General features: G+C 33.2%; 2 protein-coding genes across 5 annotated transcripts; both read right to left on the reverse strand.

The window, feature by feature from the left end:
• Positions 1 to 1,085: 1,085 nt before the first annotated feature.
• LOC102626653 (uncharacterized protein At4g14342) lies at positions 1,086 to 4,714 on the reverse strand. Of its 2 annotated transcripts, none has more exons than XM_006489649.4 (5): positions 4,416 to 4,714; positions 3,799 to 3,875; positions 3,617 to 3,702; positions 3,411 to 3,534; positions 1,086 to 1,391 (listed from the first exon to the last, which is right to left on the reverse strand). In XM_006489649.4, exons 2-5 carry the CDS (start codon positions 3,802 to 3,804, stop codon positions 1,344 to 1,346), a joined length of 264 nt encoding a protein of 87 aa, XP_006489712.2. In that variant the 5' UTR covers positions 3,805 to 3,875; positions 4,416 to 4,714; the 3' UTR covers positions 1,086 to 1,343. The 2 variants fall into 2 exon arrangements, with proteins under 2 accessions (XP_006489712.2, XP_006489711.2); XM_006489648.4 differs by having other exon boundaries at positions 4,421 to 4,713.
• Positions 4,715 to 5,477: 763 nt separating this feature from the next.
• Positions 5,478 to 16,450, reverse strand: LOC102627318 (uncharacterized). Of its 3 annotated transcripts, none has more exons than XM_006489650.4 (14): positions 16,186 to 16,450; positions 14,723 to 15,114; positions 10,623 to 10,797; positions 10,000 to 10,083; positions 9,679 to 9,920; positions 9,372 to 9,591; positions 8,930 to 9,009; positions 8,755 to 8,839; positions 7,946 to 8,077; positions 7,743 to 7,856; positions 7,551 to 7,598; positions 6,938 to 7,022; positions 6,224 to 6,280; positions 5,478 to 6,027 (listed from the first exon to the last, which is right to left on the reverse strand). In XM_006489650.4, the coding sequence occupies exons 2-14, from the start codon at positions 14,941 to 14,943 to the stop codon at positions 5,921 to 5,923; spliced, it is 1,650 nt and encodes a 549-aa protein (XP_006489713.2). In that variant the 5' UTR covers positions 14,944 to 15,114; positions 16,186 to 16,450; the 3' UTR covers positions 5,478 to 5,920. The 3 variants fall into 3 exon arrangements, with proteins under 3 accessions (XP_006489713.2, XP_024958554.2, XP_024958553.2); XM_025102786.2 differs by lacking the exon at positions 16,186 to 16,450 and adding an exon at positions 16,016 to 16,151; XM_025102785.2 differs by lacking the exon at positions 16,186 to 16,450 and adding an exon at positions 15,907 to 15,976.
• Between the last annotated feature and the right edge of the window lie 3,972 nt (positions 16,451 to 20,422).

The raw sequence follows: 20,422 nt of genomic DNA on the forward strand, positions 1-20,422 counted from the left end.
AACATAAGCTCCCGTGTTATTGGGCTCGATCATAAGTATCATGTCAGCAACCTTTTCAGCCAACTCGACATTCCTGTGGACTCTACAGGCAGACAACAATGTCAACCAGACATTTTCTGTAGATCCAGCATGCATGATTCTAGAAAAAGGAGCATGCCTTGCTTTAATTTTAGCCATTAACATCTGCCCAAAGAATTTTAGTCCTTCATCAAACGGGCCATTCTGCCCACACCCAGCAGTAATCGAGTTCCGTGAAATTGCATCTTTTAGAGGTAGGAGACAAAAATAGCCAATGTGAATCATGCACTCTCAAACACGTATCTCCTTTCCCTTAATAACTTCAACATTGTCAGCAAATATAGGAAGGACACTGGACAAAGTGAATGAATCAGGATTTTAGTTAATATTCCCCATTAGCCTAACCACCTTCAAACCTTGTTCATACAAGTCATCTCGCGCAAGTCCCACAATCACAGTATTCCAGGAAATCCCTTACTGCCATAATTTCAAACACCTTCCTCACACTACCTGATCGCGAAGGCCTTAATCCATCGACTCCCCCATCGAAATGAATATCAACTTGCCTACCTCCACTACTACTAGGCAGCTGATCACTTATTCCATCTAAATCTGCATAGTGACCAATACTCACAGCCCGTTCTTCAAATCTATCCGTAATACCATTTGCCTTATCCATAAACTCATTACATCCAGCTAACCCATTACTTAGTTCAACATTTTCGTTTCGTTCAAGAATTACAATGTTAGCTATGACCTCTGCTTAATTAGCCCCGATGTCAAATACGAATTTATGTAGTGCTTAAATTGATTACACGCAGAGATCCCATCATCATTTCCACTCTTCTTCCAAAAGGTTCAGAAGGACACAATCAAAGAAATCGTTATCGCGTAATATTAGTGCATTTGCAGACCACCTGTTTCAGGTTAGTTTGCAGGTTGCTTCAAAAAGCCCCTGCTTCGACACGGGGCCTATTTATAAGGTAATATTGGGTAAACAGGGTACAACACCAATGTTTTTCTCACCAGAAATAAACATTTATCAAGCAGGGCAGTGGGCACAATAGTTCAGATCCATAGCCTTCAGACTTTAATTTAAACAATTTACGAGCACACTGATAAACTACATAAAAATTTATATAAATCCAAGGATCACAATAACACTAGAGCATTCAACCCAGTAGACAAAACTACACAGTTTTTGTCAGTCTCACATGAACATTGTTACTTGAAAGCGAACACCTAGCAATATCACAAATGCTCCTCAAGCCTGGAGAAAGCTGGAGCCCAAAATGTTCCGTTCTCAGAAAGAGCATCTTAAACTCTCAATCATCTTCTCTTTCAGGGGGCAGACCACAAGGCAAAAGCATTTTCTGCAGAAAAAGATTAAAAACCATAAACATTAGACTAGTCATATACAAGATAATAATTCAGACAAGAATAATAGTAAAACAGTTATTTGACACACACAGACACACCCCAAATAGTATAGATTTTTAATTCTTTGCATCCAGTTATTAACCGTTGGAGAGATCCTCTTTGACCATCAATAAACCCAGCCAATCTCTCATAAGTTACCACAAATGAGCAAAATCTGAAGACTTGGAAGAATATAATTAAAAAATTCTGGATTTCTATTAAGCCAACTCATACTGTCAACAAAATAGTTTCAAAAACTAGCATGCACCTATAACCACTATTGGAGAAGGCCAGGGAAAAAAAATGGAGACGTTAAAAATTTCAAACAGATTACATCTAGAAATTGGGTAAAATGACAAGTAAGATTTCAACAAGTTAGTCGTCCAAAATTATTTTTGTACCCTGCTTCCAACTATCACAACCAATGTAAATGAGACCTGCACTTTTGTCTTTAACTAGTAGCATACCATCATACTCTAGTGAAATTGAAAGACAAGAAAACGACAAACCAAAAAAAAAAAAAAAAAGAGAGATTGATTAGAGGCATAAATAGACCCAGGAGATCAAATTAAAGCTAAACGGAGTGAAAGTACCATCTCGAATTTAACAATTTCAAGCTCACAAATCTCGCACCCAGGAACTTGATGAAGCTAAAATTAAGATTTTTAGTCTCTATAAATGCTATCTAAATTCCACCACTAAAACCTTAAAATAAAAAAATAAAAAAATTCCTAGGGTTAAAAAAAATAAATTTTAGGGAAAAATTGCACTTTAAAGTCACTACCACAATTTCCCATCCAATCTCCAATTTAACCATTGTTTTGATCCTACCTAAGGTTTTCAGACATCCAGATCCAGAAATGACATCTGTTAAACCATCCAGCATCTGAAAGTATCAGAATGTACCAAGAAGAGATGGTTTTCTTCAAAAGGTTTTGGTTTTGACAAACCCTTATACAATTAGGCTTATCAATATCCTCTGCCAAGCCTAAGGTTGAAAAATCTTAAGTGGTGGTGAATTTTTAAGACCAAATTTTTCTCTAAAATTTGTTTTTCAACACTAGGATTTAGTTTTTATTTTCAGGTTTTGGTGGTTAGCATTATTAGAGACCAACAACCTTAATTTTGCACCTCTCATTTTCAAGTTCGTCAAGTTCATATATTCATATATTCATTCTTGGCAGTAAGCACATAATAGATAGTTCATTTTCATCTATGAACTTGTAGTGTTTAAATTCGAAACAATACTTACAGAATCTTCGCTTTAATTTGATCTCATGAGAAGATTTTCAAACATTATTTTGTCCCTATGATTACTTTGGTAACAATCAATGTATACGACCATGGCACTTAAGTTTTCCAGGTATCAAAACTTTCAGTCAAGTCAAAATGAATGGTTACTTGAAGAACAGACCTTGACAATGACCTATTTCCTTCTTAATAGTGCAAACTTTGAACAACACTAAAACACCTACATCTAATTCTCATCACTTTCTTCTTCAACATTTTTCTTAGTAATGGTTACGTGTAAGTGGGTCATCAAGAAAGCATAATAAGATGATGAATGGCATCAAAATGAATAAATATCAACAAAGAACATGCTTTTCATAAACCATACAAATGCTAATACCTCCATAAACCTTCCAACAATATTCCAAACTTAAAAAAGGAAAATAGCTGTTCCAATAACAAGTCCTAACTTACATAACCAGATGCAAATTCTTCCACCTATATAACTGATTGACACCCTCAGAAAACCTTCTTCAAAAAAAAAAAGGCAGCTACATAGATCCTAATGAACCCAATTCTAAGTATTAAAACTAACATAGATTAATGCGAGTGAAAATATAAGAGAATCTCATCACAAAAAATACAAGAGAATCTCAACACAAGTCACACATAAACCATCCACTTCCACAGAATATAAAAATTATAATCTACATCAAACACAAATGAAATTTAAATAAAATAACCTGCATAAAGTTATAGTGTTCCCTTCCAATAGATTCATTCTCGGCAATAGAAAAGTAGGCCAAAATAGGATAATGTCCAACATAAGACGCATAGCTATCACGCTGAATGTTCACAGCCCACTCACTGAAAAATTGAAAACAAAGTTAATTAACACAATCAAATAAATAGAGATATATAAATTAAAAATAATATGGCTGATGCTCACAATCTGTTCAAATCAGCATGACCAGTACCAACGTATTTGGCTTGCAGATGCTCTAGCTGGGAGTTTATATTAAACCTATCACTTGCCTGCAAGTGAATTGAATGCTCAACAATTAAATATCAAATTCGATCATGAAATTAATGAATAAATAAATAGTTTAAAAAAATGTTGCAAATTGTTACCTGCATTCTTAATGTGCTTTTTTGAGAATGAAAACAAAAAAGGCTGCAAGAGCGAATGCGATGGCAGGGTTTTGAAGCTGAAGAGCGAAAAAGAAATACTAGTGAGTAATGAGTAGTACTAGGGGCGCCCAAATGGGGCTTTGGTTTGGGTTAGAACCCATTCAGATTGAACAGTCAACTCAATCGGGTTTGAAACGCAAACCCAAACCAAACCGAAATAAAATTAGGGTCTAAATTTCGGTTTGGGTTGCAATCCGGGTTAGAACCTATTCCAAAATTCAATTCAATTTCAAAATGAATCAAATCCCAGCCGGGCAGCCACCTAAAATTCCAAAAATCTCAAACACCAGCCCAGCTCAATGATGCAAAAAATGAAAAACAAAAATGAATACCAAATGACAAACATATATAATAGATTAATAACCCATCACCATCCATGAGCACTCAAGAAAACAACAATTACTATGTTAAGAAAACAAATCGGCAACAATTACAAACAGCCATTGTACAAAAGAAGATTGGTCAGTTTCAGTGCCTGTAACGCCTCTCACCCGAGCACAAAAGAAGATTGAATTACAAACAGCCATTCATGCACCATTTGGAATCGCATGTCTAACCTTACCCTGTGCGGCTGACGACGGCGAACGAAGCCGGAGGCAGCAACAGCAGAGACGACAGCAGCTGGAACGAGGAAGCAAAGCGAGAACGGCTAGAAGCTGCAGCGTCGGCACCCTTGAACGGAAGTGACGGCAGCGGCAGCGTGGGTTTGGGCTTTTGTTGGCTTAGGGTTAGAGAAACTAGACCGTGGGCGTGCGCGTTTGTTAGAGGCGGCAACGAGTTCGCGCGTGTGTGTGACTGTATGTGTCGTTCTATCTCTTTGCCAATAAAGAACAAGAAGTCAAGAGAGGGAAGGGGCTTGCGTTCTGGTTTTTTATCCATTCGGTTTTTTAATTTCGATCGGGTTTCAAGTTAAATTAAACCGAACCGAAATTCGAAATAAATTTTGGATTCGATTCGATTCGATTCGATTTGATTGAACTCGATTCGAATGCCCAATCCTTACGATTAATGACTATGAGGACCACCATCACGGTCGAATATTAGGCTATGGAGAATAGTCTAAAGCCGCACCCGTGGAGTGTAATCCTAGACACCGCCCCACCAAGGATTAAGAATTTCTTGGGCTTGGACGCTTGGCCCATTGGTGATTGATCAATACTTTTTTTTTTCTAAAATTAGATTTTATTTTTTCCTTTTTTTATGTATATTATATTCCAATCTTATGAGTGAGAATGCACGAATTATGAGAAAAAGAAATGTAACCAATCAATATATTTTCACTGCATTTTTCATCCTCCTGGTCCTTTCTGGGTTTTATAAGAGAAAAGAAAATTTTGAAACTAGGACAATATTACCTTTTAATTTGAGTTATATCATCTGCTTTCTAAAAAATTTAAAAACTAAACCAAACTTATATTTTATATTGCTGGCCACCATGTTTAAATCCGTGGAATCCGAGTGGTATGCTCACAAATCAATTTAGGTTTTGCTTCTGTATAAATATGGAAAACAATTTTTTCTTTAATATGCGATAAGTTCTCCAATTGCAAGTTTACAACCAAAAGATGGAAGGAAAGGAAAAGGGGGAGAGGGCATTTGCCAACGGAGAAGCCATTGCATGCACAAACAAGATCCAACCATTGTGATTAAACAGGCAGGAGACAAAGAGAACGGCCTCTTTTCTTTCTTTACTCCATACCGAAATAAAGTGTACACCTATCATCAAACAAACAACATCAAGAATAATTACAATTAAAACAATGCTACACAAATTTCACGCAGATTAGATGAAATGGCAAGGCCAAAAGATACAGAAACAAATTTGGAAGAATATTTACTTAATAAATACTATTTTACAAAGAACACCATTCTTGCTAGCTAATCCGAAAGCCAATTAGCATCTCAAACCACTCGTTCTTTTGGGGGCCTTCACCCCTAAAACTTCCAATCTATAAATACGAAATGCGGGGAGCGGTAGAACCAAAAGCTATTCGCCTGAGAACAAAATCCTCTTTGTTGATTTTTAAAGCTTTTTCATCTGATGTTAGAATAACAGCGTAGCTCATTGGGAAGATTTACCCTCCTTCTCGGGAACTTCTATTTGGGGAGGCAAAAGGTTCAGAAAGCTTCCCCCATGAACAGGTTGATTCACCATAGCCGACTCATCTTCTGAAACATACATAATCAAATTAATAAGAGAAAAAGAAATACGCCTTGGGAAAATGCTAATTTTTAATATAATGGTTTCCTAGGATGTAATATTTCATATATTTAGTGCACGAGTACTTTAGGGTCAGTGTCAGCAAGTGGAGATATTTACAACCACCAATGAAAGCAGGGGTGGAAAGAAGTCGGTGACCCTTACCAAAGAGAGATTTGATGGAGGGCCTCTTCGGTTTTGTGCTTTTCTTCTTCAATTCAGCTGTGCATGGAATACCAAATAAGAGTCACATAAAACACTATTTAGTCAAACTTGAAAATTACAAAGATTATACCTCCGAAAGTCTTGAGTTGCATTCCTTACAAATACAGAGACCACAGCAAAGATATAAAATTGATGTTCGAAATTAATAAGATCAGCCAGCCAAGTGTGGGACAAAACCTAGTTACTACGCATGATTCATCATTATTAAATTTATTACTACGCATGATTCATCATTATTAAATTTAAACTTAATACTTATCTTTGATATGGAAGTGAACAAATTTCAGACATAAGGGAATACTTGATGCAGACTTGAAATTGACAAAACATTTCCAGTTTAAGCCAGACTAATTATTGTTCTCATCTCCCCACAATCTATGTTATGGTATCCCAACCAATCCAAACACTGAACTGAAATCAGTAGAACTAAGATGTAGCAATCGAGGAATATAAAATGAGAGAGCGACATGTTAATGCAATGTCATTAGATTTCATCACTAGCAAACCCCCTTTTCTGACTCAGATTCCATATTTCCATACATGATGTGTGAAATGGGAATCAAAGAAAAAAAAACATTTTCAGAGTTGAAAATCAAAAAACTAAAAAATTAGTAATGGATGTACATGCAAATCAAAAGAAAAGCAGCAGCTTACCAATCCCAGGTAATTGATGATCGTTTACGATTTCGAAGTTCTTGTATGTATAACCCACAAAATTTATATCCTTGGAAGAAAGCATCTGCAGCAAAGGACAAAACAGCAAATAACAAAATAAACATGTATCCAGAATCCACTGTATCAGTGACAAATCAACATCTTTCAGTTGCGGTTTACAAAGCAATAACTTCTACATAAATGCTGACAAACAATCAGCCAAACACTCAGATGTAGATGAAATATTGTACTCCACATGTATATAAAAATATATATTTAGTGGGCATATCACCTACTCGGTGAAAAGCAACAGGCCCACATGATAGCAAATATGCGATGGGGAGTGAGATGAAAGTGTGTATACATATTAATGCATCTATACTGGAAAGACCTCATCTCCTGATTCTTTCAGATAAAATAATGCTGAAGCAGAAGGAAAATGCAGATTCTTCGAAACTCTAGGGATGAACCATTAACAGAGGTGCAACAAATAATGGACAAAAATAACAGGGATACTTTCTTGTACATTTGCACAGAAAGGACTTGGCTTATTGATATTTCTAAATCAGCTTTTAGACTATCAGTACATACAATAAAAACAACAGGCACTGACCTTCCTCCATGGACCAGATTTTGCTGAAGTCTGAATTTGGTTGTCAGCCTGAACAAAGAATCAGGAGAAATAAATATGAAACAAAAGAAATCTAAACGCATCAACAAATTTGCATGAACAGTGAGAAATAATTTTAAAAGACTGCAATCTAAACAGTTAATAGACATATTTGCACATATAGTTCCAAAGTACCTCTTCAAACTTCTCAAAGTTTTGAGTATCCAACTCATCATTGACTTCAGGAATAAATGCTGCTTTAATTTGATATAGTTTGTCCCACTCAATCCCTTTAAACCATGGGTGAGCCTGAAAATAAAGAAGCCAACAAGTTAATTTGTCAAAAATCAACTCTATAAAAGCTCGTAAAGAATTTACAACAGAACACCACACAACACCTTAATTTCATCCGCGCCTTTTGTTCCGAGCCGCTGTTCAACATTACATAAGAGTTTACTAATAAGATCCTTTGCTTCAGGAGAAAGTTTTGCCTCTTCTGGAAATTTTAAATGAGTTCTCCAATTTACGATCTGCATAATTGATTTGGAGACAAGAAAATAAACAATATTTATTAACCATATTAGCATTGCAAATGGATCAGGAGTACATAGTCATGAACTAAACAAACAAAACATTAAGATATAAAGAGAAACATAATGGCGCTAAACAAATCATAACAGCCTGAAAACATCAGGAGTTACAAAATACCAGTTAAGGTCAGGAATAAAATCACATCCGAATTTACATGAGCAAAAAAATGTTTTGAATGCAACAATTGCAGGCCTAAATGCTTTGCTCCATTTTTCAAAATCTCTCAAAGCGCATTGGTGAAGCATGCAGATATGTATTTTAGTTTATTTTATACACTAGGAAACAAATATACTGTTATAGAAGAAATAAAGATGAAAGCAGACTACAAGTTAGAATCTTCCCTACTGTGAAGAGATTTGAATACTATACAAAATTCAATGTATACCCCAAACAAGAGACAGAAAAGGAATACCCAAATTATCAACAACTTAACCCAAGACAGTATCCATATCAAGTTTGATATAAAAGAACAAAGAATTTTTAAAATCTTTAGAAACTGAAGCCGAAAGAGAGTGTCTAATAAATGAATTAGTGCAGAAACTTATAAGCACAGCCTGAGGGCTCAGCTCTGTACTAAACCAATCAAATTAAATTACCATCTAGCATCTTAATTTACCTTCCTACAAGTTGACATCGGCTCATCTGAATAGAAAGGTGGATATCCCACAAGCATTTCATACATTATAGCACCAAGAGACCACCTAAAGAAGTATTAACAGAAGCACATCTTCACATATCTCAAAGAAAATGAAATTGTTAATAAAAAGAAAAGACATTTTTAGTATACCAACCAGTCACATTCCATTCCATATCCTTTCTTCAACAAAACCTCTGGTGCAATATAGTCTGGAGTTCCAACAGTAGAATAAGCCTGGAATTTCACAATATTCAAATATGTAAATAATAGTAGTCAATGAGGGGTTCCCATATTACCCTTCAAGAAGCCACCTCTAATGAACACAAGATGGAAGGAAAAAGGAGGGGAGGAGTTGATAAGGAGCATTGGGTCCTTACTAGACTTCCAGGGCATCAAATGTTCAAAAATTGTAAATTTCAAATAAATCAAATGGCACAATCTTGGTGACAACAACCACACTAAGAATTTTTACCAGTGATGACAGATCCTGAACTATAGTCAATACTGGAACCAGTAAATCACTGTTGTTCTGATATGATTTGTAATTGCATTGCTGTAGAAGAGCAAAATCAAACACATTATGGGAGAGAACTTACAAGCATTCTCCTATTCCTCTGCCAATGCTGCAGTTGCTCCTGTTGTGTACGCCTAGGCGCCACAGGACGTCCATCACTCTGAAGAGCCCCACTAAGGTTGCTTCCTATAGAAAAATCCTTTTCCTGAAGATTACTGCAATCTAATGGTTTACATAATCCAAAATCGGATAATTTCATGTGGCCATTTCTATCAAGCAGCAAGTTGTCGGGCTTGATATCTCTGTAACATATAACAGTTTAAGGGTTAGCCGTACAGAACAACATATGAAGACTGGGATTGTAGAAAATGAATCAAACATGAACTCACCTATGAATATAATTATGTTTATGGATAGATTCAATAGCTAGGACAGTTTCCCCAACATAAAACTTGGCTTCATCTTCAGTCAATGTGTCCTTACGCATCAGTAAAGTCATCATATCTCCACCAGGTAGATATTCCATAATCAGATATAGATACTCGTCATCTTGGAAGGAACAATATAGCTTTACAATACAATTGCTATCAACTTCAGCAAGTAGATTTCTTTCAGCTTTCACATGTTCAACCTGAATATTGCCAATTAAAATAGGAATAAGAATATTGAAAAAATGCTTAAATGTCTAGCAGGCGTAATTGATTGTACACCTGTCCTCTACGAAGCATCTCTGATTTCTTAAGCTTTTTCATAGCATATACATGGCCGGTTGCCTTCTCCCTACATACTCTAACCTGCAATCACAAAAAGAAAAATAATTATAAAATGAATTTTTAAAGAAGTTTAGATTTAAAAAAAGGGCTATCACAGCATTAGTTAGAAATCAACACAGAAAAACACGTAGAAATATTTGTGTTAGTGAGAGCATTTAAGTCAAAAGGGAAAAAAATGTGCATGATCCAGGAAAACTTATGTTTATTATTCTTTCTTATTTGAGTGCGATTAGATGTCCGATATCAGCACATCAGGGTTCTTCAAAACTTCGTAAGAATATATTTCATATCTCAACAAACTGAAGTGGACTAAACACCACAACATAAAAATAACGTTATACAACAACACATAACTTCAGAATTTCCAACTCTGAACATCCTCCCACCCCCATTTAGAGAGAGACAGAGTATATGGGTTCATGTAAGAAATGTCAAAAAAAAAAAATTAATTCCTCAAATTTAGAAGATAAAATTCTAATAATAAAGAAAATAAAGCATCAAATGCATTTCCCTGATGAATTACAAAATAGGCAAAAAATTATATATCATTAATGTAATACCTCTCCAAATGCACCCTTCCCTATCATGGTCAATGGCTCAAAATCATCAGCACCCATTTTATGCCTCTGAAGGCGCATGTATTCCGTTTCCTTCTTCTCTAAATACTTTAGTAAATTATTTTGCTCTTCCTCAGAAACCTCTGCATCAGCTAACTTCTTTTCCAAAATATTGCGTCTGCATTAGTCATAATCAAATTACTAAAGATTCAATATAACTGAAGAATCACATTTGACACAGCATTTAAAAAAAAAGTTAATCTCATTTCCTAATTTACTTAACCAGCAAAGATTTGTAAAATTATTCATGTAATATAACTTTTTCCCAGCAGATAACATATTAGTCATATTGATTGCAATTAATACTTAAACGATTAAGGAAACCATGAATTTATTGATAGAGAGCATTTACCAATGATATAACCACAATTTCAACTCTTCAGTTCAGACTGTATATCATTTGACAGCCATCAGAAACCTAGAACCTTAAACAGACCAGTCATCTTAGTATTTCATTCATCACATACCATTCAACAACCTAAACTCTACCATATACCAACTCTAATACATACTAGTTAACTGAAACTCATTATTTCCATGAATAGTCAATTCCCAAATAAATTTCACTCAAAATTTTCATTGAACTTTTAACTTGAAGGTTTACATTTATAAGTTTTGGCAATGAAATGCCTACGAAGAGACAACAAAGAGCTTTCATGATTGAGCTAAATAAATCAAGAATGTTAACTTAAAATTAAATTACTAATCTGGATGCATAGAACAGAAAGAACTTTAATCGAATTTACTAGCCATTCACTGTCAATACAACATTTTTTTTTTTTGGGGATTTCCTGAATCAGACTTGCATTCAAAGTTAGCACTGTTATTCAACTATCCTATTTGGTAAATAAAAATTCAATTCTTAAATTAGAAAACTCAAATGCATAGTGTAATTGGAAAACCCATCGATCTCATTCTCGTACTTCCATTTACTGCCAGAGAACAGTCAATTTGTTTGAAAGGAACTTAAGATAAAATTATTTCAGTGGAGGACCTGCATTCTGAAATCACTTATTAAAAAAATTGTGTTAATATGTGTATTTGGGGTCGCTATCACGACGGAATCCTCTCAATTCTCAAGCTAGTCTAAAAAGCAGAGCCGCATATTACCAAACAGGCCTAAGCTGAGCCAAAAACACCAGTAACGATTGAACTTCAAGTTAGAAATTCATTAATAATTATAAGCCTAACCTGGCCTTTCTAGCAAACATCCCTCAAAAATCCAAAAATAGAAAATATTTATTAATGCTTCAACTAAATGTAAGATAATAACCAAAAGCCAATGCTCAGTCATGTTAAAATCAATTAGTTTTGTAAAAATTACAAAGAAACAAATCTGGAAAACGTAACATTATAATAATAAAAAAATTTCATTCACTAGGTTTAAACGAACTAGAATAGTACATTTCCATCTATTGAACAATTTACATTAGCAGTGTTACTCCTAAACATGGGCAAGGCAATGCCAGGCTGAAGGTAACAATATGAATACGCAATTTCCTAATTGACAGAAAAAAGAGACTATGGATCTAAAATTAGGTAATATTTTCTAGGTTTCCACAAGGAAATCAGGTGAAAGAATCACTAAGAATTTATAAGCAATATACGTGGTCAAATCTTGTTGAAGTAAAGACTTAAGATCATAAAGAAACTTCCTTTTATATATGGTATATAAAAGACTTAGCTGACAACTCAAAGTTGCTTCACTGACTTGATTCATTAGGGAAATAGGAAACCTCTGTACCAAATTTAATAGATCCAAGCACCATAAATTGTAGAACAACTATATTTTAATTTTATTTTATGTAGAGAAAAGAAGGTAAAGCCAAAGACTTTTCTGTGTCAATTCAATCATTGTAATTTATATGTTGTTCAAGTGGTTCTCATTTTCACTTTCTTATATTTACTGTTACAAGTTTATTAAGGGATTGTCTATATTTCTTCTTTTTCACATATATACATATTTGGTGTAGTAATTTATGGTAATTAGATACAGGAAAGTATGCATAGATACAGAATGATACGAATTGTTTTATAAACATATTTTCTTTAGATGTGATAATTTTCTTAATATTTCCTACCACGCAAGTTTATACTGTTCATATTTTTCTGCATATAATCATTTTTGCATCAGATAAAAATATTTCATCCAAATCATCATCTAAAAATGGTTCACCACTGCGGTAAATGTATAAGCTCATGAAGGTAGAACAACTACACTTAAAAATAAGTATTGGTTAAGGTATTGGAGCATTTAAAGCTAACAATTAGCTAATACAGGAGCAGTCAAGCTGAAACAAATGTAATGGCATTCCCTGGTTGGGTTGGTTTGTTTTACAAATATCATCATCACTGTAATCCAATTCAGATAAACAAATTACAAATCTAATGGTACAAACACTTTCTATCAACCTTTCTATATAGAATTAACAGCCTAGAGAATTTCGTTTTTCTTTTTTTTCTTTTTTGTGTGTGTGTGTGGGGGGGGGGGGTGTGTTGTTGGCCCAAGTAACCAATTCTCCAATTTAATAATTGAAATGGAACTCGTAAACAAAGAAAATCTTGTTGACCAAAAAATTTTACATGCTAAAATTTTACTCTCCAAACAGATGAAGGCATACTAGTACGCAGAATCGCTAAACAACATTTCTAACATAAAATAGGTTGAAGCGGCAATATAACCCTTCAAGTGCAAATATTGTCTCAATTGAGAAAATTGTACTCATACTCTGACCCTCCAAAGCCCATAAATTCGCAAAGTTAAGTTTATTTGTAACTCTTGCCCAAACTAAAATTTTACTCTCCAAACCAGATGAAGGCATAGCAATATGCAGAATGGCTAAAGCAATATTTCTAACTTAAAATAGGTTGAAGAGGCAATAAAACACTTCAAGTGCAAACATTGTCTCAATTAAAAAAACTAGTAATCATACTCCGACCCTACAAAGCCCATAAATTCGCGAAGTTATGTTTATTTGAAGCTCTTCCTCGACCTCAGTTGAGAATATCCTTCAAAAGGAATTGTCGTTGATCTGAAAGGTGGGAGCACTAGTGGTGATTCTAGGGAGTATTGCCCATTTTTCATCAATGCATGAAATAACTCATGCCTATATGATCCGCAATATTCTTCTTGACGACTAAAATTCCTCAGCGGACAAACTTGAGACAGTCAGATGTCCAATCACCATAAAACCACTTAAAACCAAAGATGTCCCAAACCAAAAACAACTTATAAAACTTCTCAAATTTTTCCTACTTTCCTTGAAGGCGATTTAAGCATTCTAGCACTGGCATCACAAAAATTCCTTTTGATCAGCAAGTATATATTTGTAACCAACTTAACAATGTAGCTGACACATTTGATGATTTCAACACAAATAAATGGGCAGCATTCATTCTTAAGGTTGAGAAACAATTCAAGACTACATATAGAAGCATCTACAAGATGATTCAACCAACATTCTGTTTCTAATTTGTAGATGAGTGTAATCATATGGTAAGCATTTTTCTTTTTTGGTAAAGTTATAAACAGGCCCCAAGAAAGTCAACTTGGAAAGAGAAATACATTTTCCTTTTGTATAATATAAGGGACCCATCTAATGCCTGATGACCTTTCATCACAGTCTTGACAGCCTATATTATCTCTTAGAACCAACAGTTTGTCAATATCCAGACACAGTACACAGTATATGCCATTTGCATTAACCAATCACTTCCAATTCAATCAACAAAACTAATATGATTGTACCATGTGACACCTGGAGTTGAAAAAATATATATTAAACACTGGGAAAAAAAAATTCATATGAATCATGACTTGGGAGTTAGGACCAAGAACAAAACATTATCAGTCATTCATCTTTAGAGACAGACAAAATGCTCTAAGAGAGAAAAAGGAGTTTAGGTTGCAATAGCAATATGGCAAGTATATAATACGCTCCAACCAATAGAAACTAGCCGGTCACCTATAAATATGAACAATATGAACCTGAAAAGTTAACCAGGAATAGTCATTGCTAAGAAGATAAGCGCTAAAATCATACCGCTCCTTCCTCTCCTCGAGGCTTTTCATCTGCTTCTTGTAATGGTTTTCAATATACTGTTTTGCAGCTGCAACCTTCTGCTTGGTAACATTTGATGGAACTTCTTCGCTTGTTTGAGCTTTTGACACCTCCTTTCCATGGCCTGCAGTTTCCTTTTTCTTGGAAGGCTTCACCTTGTCTTTTGACCTCAGCTTGTTAAACCAACATCTTGCAGAGTCCATTTTTTTCAAATCTATATATGACTTTCCCCGACGGTCACACTCCTAAATGTACAAATTATTTGAGAAATTACTGAAAAATATACTCTCATCAATCAAGAATCTCATTTCACAAACGGAAACATTTAGGTTCATTCGAATCAAGGATTCCCAGAGTATCAAAGATCTGCTATCCTGTATTGACAAATAAGAGAAATAAATCCAATTAGCTTAAAATGATTCAAAATGCCTACTTATTGATATTTGTCTAGCCAACTCTAAGAAGAAAATTGTAATGTGCAAAATTAGTCGACTGCTGAGCGACATTCGGCAGCTGAGAATCAGTAAACAGCAATGACCACCTTTTTTTCTTTTCTTAGTTAAAAATAAACTTAGCATTGTCTCCATTTTTCGAAACTTCCATTCCTTATTATTTTTACATTTCCAGACCAACATAAAAACTTAAGCAGTCAAAACATTCATCATCACAACAGGAAAAAAAAAAACCCAGCTGATAAGGACACTTTCATGATTCAAAACCACCAACTGATTGGTAATATAGCTTCTCCTACGTTCTATCACCAACCAAGCAATGAGTCAAAACCCAGCAAACCCTGAATTCAACTAATTTGCTACCCGAAAGCAATTCAATATGCAAAGACTGATCTAAAGCGCTACTCTGCTAAGGCCAAAACTTTGAGCTAAAGACTCTCCAAAACCAGCATTCAATTCTCTTAGCTATTTCCCACACCCACTCCCTCCTCAAGCAATCAGAGAGTCAGAACCTAGCTACAAAGACAAAGCTTCAACTTTTACTTTTGAAAAAATTACAAAATTCGAAAATTAACAGTCAATCAACAAATCAAATTCGATATACATAAACAAACCACAGCACCTCAATAACTAACATGCTCAATTCTAAATTCTCAAACGAAAAATTCACTTGAATTTCAATTTTCTCAGAATCATTCCCCCACACTTTCTCACCAGCCAAACAGACAGACAGTGACTTCTCAAAACTCAAAACCAAAGACGAAAACAAAATCTTCTGTTAACTAAAAAAAAAAACGCACACTACAACACAACAAAAAAGTACCAAAAAATAACCAAAATTAAAATCCTCAATGAGCGCCACGTGTTAGTAAACCCTAAATTCAGGCAGTTTCACGCAACAAAAAGCAAATCAGACAATTAATTCCAGAGACACCGATTTCATTTCTCAGTGGAAAAAAAAAATGTACTGCAGAGAACCGTAAGAAACCGAACCTGAGACAAATTAAAGAAACCCGCGATTTTCGGTCACAACAAATGAAAGCAACTAAAAGCGAGAAAAATATCAAACGAAGGGACGAAATGATGCTTGGTTTTTGTTGAAGACTACTTTGATGTCTGTCTCTAATTGGTTCAGTTACTTCTCCTTTCCCTTAAAGCTCTTTTTTTTTTTTTTTCCCCCTTTTTTCCCCTCCAAAAAAAAAAATTATTTATATTTACTTCTGTTTTTGTTCACTCTTGCTCTGCATTTTTTTCTATTTTAGGTTTTCGGGATCCTGTCCAAGAATTACAACATGTGGGCTGAATTTCCCGCGAGATAAGACGAGAAATAGGAATGAACTTTTAAGAAATATCTTTAAGCCCCTTCAATTTATGTAAATTTCAGATAGAGTGGATTGTTTTTACGCTTTCATTGAATAAAGTCAAACAATCCATTCATCAAAACACCCTTTTTTTTTTGTTTTAGCATTACGTTAGAGGGTACAATACAAGTGATGATAAATACAATCCAATATGTGTCATCCACGTATCAAAATTAAATGAGTAGAGAAAATATCTAATCAAATTAACTTATGAATTATTAGTAATTTGCCTAATCGCTTTTATAAAGATAATTATTCTCTTTCTTAATTGCTTTAATGTTAACATACAAGGTTCAAAAACTTAGAGATTATTACTTTCATCTATTATTTTTGTAGTATTATATTGTCTATGTAAATTTAAATAAATCATCAATTAATCCTAATTGCTTCCCACACCTCTATGGATAATTCGGTTTTTTCATGAGTCAGATTAATCTTTTGTTAAGGCAACTTTAAAGGTAAAAGATTATTTAAGGACATAAAAGAGAAAAAAGATTAAGATAATTTAATTTATTGATATTTTCGAAGTAATAACTTTTTTTCAAATTTTAGGCAAATAACAATGACATTTTTATTAATTATATTATTAGTTGGTGTGATTGCATAAAAAGTGGGAGAAAACATAGTTACAAAACTAAGATTTCCAATCTTATACTTTCTATATGTAAGAAAAAATATCAATGAGACAAACTATATCTATCTATACTTTTAGTCTTTGTCATAATCTTTTTTAAAATTAGATAAAAGATTGAATGGATCTCATAAAAAAAATATTACAAAAATACAGTCTTTACAAATTATTGAAAATCACTTGACTAATTTCATAAGATTTTTCAAACCAAACTTAAAATCTTAAGAAATTTTTTTTCAAATTTTAAGTCATTGAACATACATGTCCAACTATATTGGTTATTCTCTAACTTAGAGAATTCATTGCAGCCATTAGCTCTAAAGTTGAAACAAATAATATTCATTTCAATTTAGAGCATCAGTCATTGAATTTAAAGTTAAAACATCTAATACTTATTTCAACTTTAGATCCAATGGTTATAAGAGATGCTTCAATATAGCAATTCCCTTAACATATTTATTGTTGGATAAGAATTCAGTGTTGAATTAAGTTTTTTCTGAGGACTAAATCAATAGTTGCTAGATAAAAAAAATAAAAAAATAAAAACTCAATATATATATATATATATGAGTCGTCAATTATGTCTACTTGATTAATTGTTGAATTTCCATAATCCTACTCAATGTGGGTGAATTTCTCGTGCGATGGGATGAGATATAGATGAAAATGTACGAGGGGCCCGGTTGCGAAGTTGGAGTCAAAAGAGCGATTTTGGCAAATAGAAGTTTTAATTGACGTTAATTAAGTTTACAGCGTAGCATTAACTTGCAGCATCTCGTGACTTTTGCCATTGCCTACATGTTAAAAAAGTCAAATACGCTTAAATAAAGCAATGCCGCGTGGACCCCGCTTGGAATTGATGTCAAAAGGTAACTAAAGGTTTTGTGGGTTTTTATTTCTTTTCTACTTTATTGATGCTTTTTAAAAGATATTTTTAAAATTTGTCATAAATAGAGAACATTAACAAATTTAGCGATTATGTTGAAACATGTTTACTTTTATAAATGGTGTGCATTTTCTCAAATTAACAAATATTTTTAATTTACTTGCTCTTCATTTTTATTTGGCAATTGTCAAATTATTTCTTAAGATGGTATGTTAAATGTATTAAAAAAAATTGACTCATCTTGGATATTTTATTCTAGAAGATGTTTCTTTTCTTCATATGTGGTAATCATAAATTTATCACAAATTTTATTTACTAAGGTGGCGTTTGTTTTTTAACTTAATGACTTAAAGTGACTTAACTTAATTAATTAAGTTAATTAGAGATGTTTATTTTTATAACTTAATAAGACTTTTTTAATAATTTTGACTTAATAAAATAAGCTAATTTTTTTGGCTTTTTACTTAATGGAGAAATATGAATTAAGTCAATTACTTGCTAATGTAAAAAATATCCATGTTTTATAATTTATTTTTCGTGTCTATCCCAAAAGGCCAAAACTCACCCATAAATATTTACCCCACATAAAAATATCCCTATTTTTTCTTTCTTATATTATATACTATAAAATTTGAAATTTATGGTATTTTATATATTAAAATTCTAAAATAATTATGTATTCACTTGAATATAGTTTTACTTATAAATATTAAAATATTGTGGTATTTAATATATTATTTATTTGACATTTAAATTTAATAAGGATACAAATGTAAAAGTATATATTTTCAACTTTTTAAGTTGAAAAAAAACAAACAACTTAATACTTATTTTTCGAGATTTAGACGAAAAAACAAATATATTATTCAGATTCAGACATTCAGATCTATTCAGAATTCAGACTAATTCAGATCTATTCAGATTTCAGACAAAAAAACAAGCGCCACCTAAATTGAGGTACTTTGAATAGATTTTTGGATATGAATTGTAATAGTATAAAGGTTGTGTATTTCATGAGTATATTTTAATTTGTTATCATTTTCTTTTTATATATTATGTAGCATTTTCATTTAAAATTAAAAAATATGCAATCACAATGGTAGATAATTTTATAAGAAGTATTACAAATACATCCATCACCTAAAAAATTACTAAATCAAACTTTTCAGAGTATTTTTTTTAAATGACTATTTAAAAGCATTTTTAAAACCAATACTAAAAACGTTCCAAAACACTACATATTTATATTTAGGCAAAATTATATATGTAAAAAAGAAAAAGTTTGGTAGAGTGGAGTAGAAAATACAACGATTTAGATGAGAATATATGCAATGCATTAGAAACACCACAGCTTTTGTATAAAAAATCAATAAAATCTTTATAATTCATAAAAAAAATTAATAATAGTTATGTCATCTTATTTTTATTGGCTTTAGTATTGTTTCTGGGATCCAACTACAGTACCCTAATCCCATAATTTTGGACCATCAAATTTTAAAAAAAGTTAATAAAATTAGTAAAATTTAAAGTAAAAGAAATGAGCACGAAAACAAATTTAATTTTTGAAAAAAAAATAAAGAAAATGGATTAAGAGTGAATAATAAGTAAATCAAAATAAAAATGGAGCAACGAAAGAGGCTGAGCTGGAACCACTAAGATACCCGCTCATATCTATAACTAAACTGTCGAGAATAATTGCCTAAACAACATTCAAAGTACCGTCATGTCCGCCTGATATACAGCGCCTGTGCTCGCCACGTGGCACCTCCTCAATCTGCTTGCCAGCACGATGCACCTCTTCTCTGGCCTCCGCTAAAGCTTCTTCCTCAAACTTTTCCTTTCTAAACTGGCTACAATCACAAGCCGGTCAGAAAAAAAGCGAGACAAACCAACCAGGTACCGCCACGTGTCAGTCCAATAATTTTGCCTCTCCGGGTATGATGGGACTTAAACAATTTAAAATGGGGGTAATGGCGCGCCAATGATGTTGGTGGTGATGGTGACGTAACCACTCGTTTTGAGGACAAAAAAATGATGTTTTTTTCTTTTTTATTTTTATTTAATTAATTAGTCTAAGTTTCAACATGGATGCATGATTGAGGAAGTGGATAAGCTCTTCATTCACATTAGTAAGCCCTATGGATCAAACAGTGAATATAAGCTTTTCAAGTTATAAATATTTTAAAAGTACATGTTGTGTTTTCATTCAAACATATATTATATTTTCATATGGTGTGTAAAAAAAAAAAAAAAAAAAAAAAAAAAGAGGTGGGGAATTAGTATAACCATGAGAATTGCAAAAAGCAAACCACATGCCATGAACACAAGGCAGCTCGATTGAGATGGGGTTGG

This window comes from Citrus sinensis, chromosome 1 (genome assembly GCF_022201045.2).
Source record: "Citrus sinensis cultivar Valencia sweet orange chromosome 1, DVS_A1.0, whole genome shotgun sequence".
Taxonomy (NCBI): Eukaryota; Viridiplantae; Streptophyta; class Magnoliopsida; order Sapindales; family Rutaceae; genus Citrus; species Citrus sinensis.